General features: G+C 37.1%; 1 protein-coding gene across 1 annotated transcript; it reads right to left on the reverse strand.

Moving 5' to 3' along the window:
• Positions 1-4,421: 4,421 nt before the first annotated feature.
• Positions 4,422-5,369, reverse strand: LOC104866688 (olfactory receptor 7G2). Its single transcript, XM_010630860.1, has one exon. The coding sequence runs from the start codon at positions 5,367-5,369 to the stop codon at positions 4,422-4,424; it is 948 nt and encodes a 315-aa protein (XP_010629162.1).
• Between the last annotated feature and the right edge of the window lie 402 nt (positions 5,370-5,771).

The raw sequence follows: 5,771 nt of genomic DNA on the forward strand, positions 1-5,771 counted from the left end.
TGTTTCCAAGATTTAGCTATTGCAAACTGTGCCGCTATAAACATGGGTGCACATACTTCTCTGTGATATGATTCTTTTAGTTCTTTTGGAAAGATACCCAGCAGAGGGATGGCTGGGTCAAATGGAACCTCCAGTCCAAGCTCTTTGAGGTATCTCCATATTGATTTTGATAGTGGCTGCACCAGTCTGCACTCCCACCAACAATGGAGAAGGGTTCCTTTCTCCAAACAATGCCGCTAACATGTGTTATTGTGTGATTTCTTGATAGCAATCATTCTTTGTGGGGTGAGGTGGAATCTCAGTGTTGTTTTCATCTGCATCTCTCGAATGACTAGTGATGTGGAACATTTTTTCATATATTTTCTTGCTGCTTTTACTTCTTTGTCTGAGAAATGTCTGTTCATTTCGGATGCCCATTTTTGAATCAGGTCTTTATATTTGGGGGGACTGATTGTTTTGAGTTCTTTATATATCCTTGATAATAGTCCTTTGTCTGAGGAACAGCTGGTAAATATTTTTTCCCACATTGCAGATTGTCTCTTAGTTCTGCTGGTGGTTTCTTTTGAAGTACAGAAGCTTTGTAGTAAGATGAGATCCCAGTTGTTGATTCTATCTGCTAGTTCCTGTGCTACTGAGGATTTGTTCATAAAGTCTTTTCCTATACCAATGTCTTCCAGAGTTCTGCCTAACTTACCTTCCAGGAAGTTTAATGTTTCTGTTTTAATATTTAGATCTTTAATCCATTTGGATTTTAATCTAGTGCATGGCGAACGATAAGGGTCTAATTTTAATCTGTGCCAGGTTGACATCCAGTTTTTCCAACACCATTTATTAAAGAGGCTATCTTTCCTCCACTGAGGATGGTGAGCTCCTTTGTCAAAGAGGAGGTAGCTGAGTACATCCGCATTTGTTTTTGTGTCTTCCAGTCTGTTCCACTGATCCTCAGGCCTATTTCTTTGCCAGTACCATGCTGTTTTTATCATAGTGGCTTTGTAGTATAGTTTCAAATTGGGAATTGTTACACCTGGTGCCATGTGACTGTTACCTATAATGGCTTTTGCTATTCTAGGTCTCTTGTGGTTCCAAATGAATTTTTGGATTCTTTTTTCTAATTCTGTGAAATATAGTGTTGGAATTTCAATTGGCATTGCATTGAATGTATATAGCAATTTTGGTAGTATGGCTATTTTCACTATGTTGATTCTTCCTACCCAGGAGCAGGGGATATCTTTCCATGTATTTATATCCTCTTCAATTTCTTTTTTCAGAGTGCTGTAGTTTTCAGTGTAGAGATCTTTTGTTTCTTTTGTTAGATTGATTCCTACATACTTCAGTTTTTTGTATGCTATTGTAAAAGGAATGTTTTCCCTTATTTCTCTCTCCGTGTGTCTGTTATTTGTGTATAAGAAGGCTATTGATTTTTGGGTATTCACCTTGTATCCAGATACTCTACTGAATCTGTCAATTAAGTCTAGAAGTTTTTTGGTGGAGTTTTTTGGATCTTCAATGTAGAGTATCATATCATCAGCAAATAATGACAGTTTAACTTCTTCCTTTCCTATCTTTGTTGCTTTAATTTCTTTCTCTTGTCTAATTGCTGTGGCTAATGTTTCCAGAATTATATTGAAGAGAGGTGGTGATAATGGGCATCCTTGTCTTGTTCCTGATTTTAACATGAATGTTTTCAGGTTTTGGCCATTCAATATGATGTTGGCTGATGGTTTTTCATAGATAGCCTTTATTAAATTGAGGTATAGACCATATATTCCAATTTTTTGCAGGGTTTTTATCATGAATGGGTGTTGAATTTTATCAAATGCTTTTTCTGCATCTATTGAGAGGATCATATGGTTTTTGCAATCAGGAATGAAAAAAGGCGAAGTCACAACAGATCCAAAAGAAATCCAGAGGATCATGAACACCTACATTGAGAACCTGTACTCTAATAAAATGGAAAACACAGAAGAAATGGACAGATTTCTAGATACTTATGAATTACCAAAGTTGAACGAAGAAGATAAAAACATTTTAAACACCCCAATCGCAATCAGTGAAATTGAAAATGTAATTAAAAACTTACCAACAAAGAAAAGCCCAGGCCCTGATGGATTCACTGCTGAATTTTACAAGACATTTAGAGAAGAACTACTACCATTACTCTTCAAACTTTTCAATGAAATCAAAAGGGAAGCTATACTTCCAAATTCATTCCTGGAAGCAAGTATCACTTTGATTCCCAAACCAGGGAAAGATACAACTAAAAAGGAGAACTACAGACCAATCTCCTTAATGAATATAGATGCAAAAATCTTTAATAAGATACTAGCAAACAGAATACAGAGGACTATTAAGAAGATCATCCATCCTGACCAAGTCGGATGTATTCCAGAGATGCAAGTGTCATTCAACATATGAAAGTCAATAAATGTAATACATTATATTAACAAAGAGAAGTGTCTTTTTAAACTATCTCTTTGTTTTAGGGAAGCTAGATTTTTGATTGTTTTATATTTTATAGATATTAATTATTTATCAGAAATATAGTAAGTAAAGGTTGTTCTTTCACTCATTGTTCTGTCTTTTCACACTGTTAATTGTTTCCTTTGCTGTGTAGAAGCTTTTTAATTTGACAGTATCCTGCTTAGTGATTGTTGATATTTTTTACTGTACTTATTAACTCCTATTCAGGAATTCTTTGCTTTTTGGCTCTCACTTCATGCGTGCTTTCATTACCTTGAGTGTTTATGAAGGTTCAAAGTTCAATGTAAAAACTTACATGGGCGTGTGTAATTGGGTAAGTATATCTTGCAGTCCAAACATGAAGTTTTTAGGAGAAAAATATAATATTGTAATCAAAAGTATTTTGCATTAATCCAATTTTGGTCTCTATGTTTGCTTTACTTATAGTAATATATGCAATTACATTTAGTACTGACACAATTAGTTTAGCATAAGAAGACCATTCATGGGCTGGGGATTTAGCTCAGTGGTGCTATGCCTGCTTCATAAACACAAATACCTGAGTTCAGTCCCCAGAACTTCGCAAAAACAAAACAAAACATATTATTCACTGTAAAAGCAATCATTTGTTGATGTAAGCAGCATGTATCCTGTCATCATGGAAATGCATAATCACAAGGGACAGATATAAGCATGCAGATGTATCATTATGAGGCCCAGCATTGAACTCAAGACAGAGATGTCTTCTGTCTCCTATTAGTGAACCAAGCAGAGTGTGCACAGCTTTCTGTTTAGGGGATCTTGTTTGGTAGGGCCCTGTCATTCCCTCCAGCCATGTGGTGTGCTGGTCATCTTTGCATTACTTTAAAAAGCACTTCAGCTAATCAACCTAAAGAAACAATACTTTATTTTGGTTTGAGATCTTCATGCATGGCTGGTCTCATTGTATTTGAGACAGTGATGTGGGTGAGTATTTTGACGAGGAACAAGTGATGAAACAGTGCTGCTCAGTTCATGGCACCTGTGAAGAGAGGAGGGATGATTTTGCTTCCCACCAGCTCCTTCTGGGGCACAGCCATAGGACCTAACTTCCTCCGAGATGGCTTCATCAGTTAAAGATACCAGCCATCAGAAAATGGGGACCATGTTTGTAACTCATGGGCCTTTGGGGACATTCCAGATCCAAACTACTGTACAGGAACTGGTGAAGGTGAGGAAAACAGTGCTAAGAAGAGGCCTCATTATGCAGGGCTCAACGAACCCCTATCCTGGACATTCTTATGAATTCATAGTCATGTAGAATAACTCTCTTTGTGATCCAAATGTATCAATGCAAAGATGCATTTTTATTTCAGCAATGAAGGCATCTTCTCTGATGAAGTTCAAAATCATCAATATCTCAAAAACATTTCAAATCATTCATGTAGTATAAATGTGGGAATTAAAGAAATAATGAAGCCAAACAGGGGAGATGTTAATGTGATCTCAGAAGGGTGCAGTTAGTGGGACAATTTCGGTAATTACTTAAGCATGTATGAAAGTACATATCATTAGCTTCATATGGGTTAAAACACACAATGACTCCAACTATAGAATTATGCAGAATCATGCAGAAGTTCATCTCCAGATATCAACACAAACTCTCACATTTATCCCCATTCCATCCACAATTTCAGAATTGCATTTTCTGAAATCAATCTAAAAATAATTGCAGAAATTGAAACCTTAATTTGAGTTTTTTCTAAGCAGTTAGAGCAGCACAATAGAGTATAGATATAGAAATCATTTGCCAAATGTCACAGAATTGGATGAATCTAAAAGAAGCTTAAATCACAAATTGAAATGTGCTTAGGTGTCATATTATGCAGTCATCTTGAAAGACCTTGGTGATGTAATATTCAAGGTTTCTATCTGACCTACATTTCTGTCACTTATCATATTCTAAAAACCCAAACTCAAAGTTAACGACAAAAGAATATAAAAGGCTTCCCAGTAAGGATATGCTTCAGAGCTGTTTTTATTTCTCTGTTCCTCAAGCTGCAGATAAAGGGGTTCATCATTTGAGGGATCACAATGTACATCACTGAAGCCACTGCATTTTTAATGGAAGAGTCAGTAATGGCAGAACTCAGGTACACTCCAAAACCTGGTCCATAGAATAAGGAAACAACAGAGAGGTGAGACCCACAGGTGGAAAAAGCTTTATATCTTCCCCCAGCTGAGGGCATTCTGAAAACAGAGAAGACAATTTTGGTATAAGAGAAAATAATTCCAACAATAGGAACACCAAAAAATATATTTGCTGCTGAATATATCAGGAGGGTATTTATAAAGGTATCAGAGCAGGCAAGATTGACTATCTGAGCAAGTTCACAGAAAAAGTGAGGGATTTCCACATTTGTGCAGAAGGATAGCCGCAGTGCCATCAGACTTTGGAGCAGGGCATGCCCAGTACTAGTGAGCAGGGAGAGAAGAACCAGCAGGACACAAAGGTCAGGCGTCAGGATGACCTGGTACCTTAGGGGCTGACAAATGGCCACATAGCAGTCATAGGCCATCACTGCAAGAAGACAACTTTCAAAACCACCAAAAGTGAAGACAGAGGTGCTCTGAGTGAGGCAGCCAATGTAGGTGATGCTCTGATCCTGTATTTGGATGTTCATCAACATCTTTGGGATGGTGGTTGCACTTGTACAGATGTCAGTGAAGGACAGGCTGGAAAGGAAGAAGTACATGGGTGTGTGAAGGTGAGAGTGAGAGCTGATTGCCAGGATGATGAGCAGGTTTCCTAGGATGGTGACCAGAGAGATAAGCAGGAACAGACAGAAGTTGAAGGGCTGCAGCTCTGGGTCATCTGTCAGTCCCAGGAGAAGAAATCCTGACACTATTGTTTGATTTTTGAATTTCATTTTTTTGGTGAAGCTGTGGAATACATGAAGGGAAAATAAAATGAAACAAATATTTTGTGAATAAGCTCCAGTATATTTTGTGTGTGATATAATTAAAAACTCTTAGAATTACCCCGGATGTTTGTTATACATGTTCTGGAAATGAGGATCTGGATTCCATGTTGAGCATACACTATGAGAGAACTGAATGATTTTATAGCTTTTTAAACAGTGTCTTAAAACAAAATAGTTTTGAGTCACAGTATAAACCCACATGAATTTTTAGCTCATTCTCTAATCCCTTTCTCCCTCCACTTCTCTCTCTTCTAATTTCTACTTCCATTATTAAATATCCATGCATTTTCAGAATTGTGGCAAGTACTGGGGTTGTGATAAAGTATAAGACCTGGCTTGTTATGTATA

Source organism: Fukomys damarensis, unplaced genomic scaffold, assembly GCF_012274545.1.
Source record: "Fukomys damarensis isolate Sample0158 unplaced genomic scaffold, DMR_v1.0_HiC HiC_scaffold_37, whole genome shotgun sequence".
In the NCBI taxonomy this organism is placed as follows: Eukaryota; Metazoa; Chordata; class Mammalia; order Rodentia; family Bathyergidae; genus Fukomys; species Fukomys damarensis.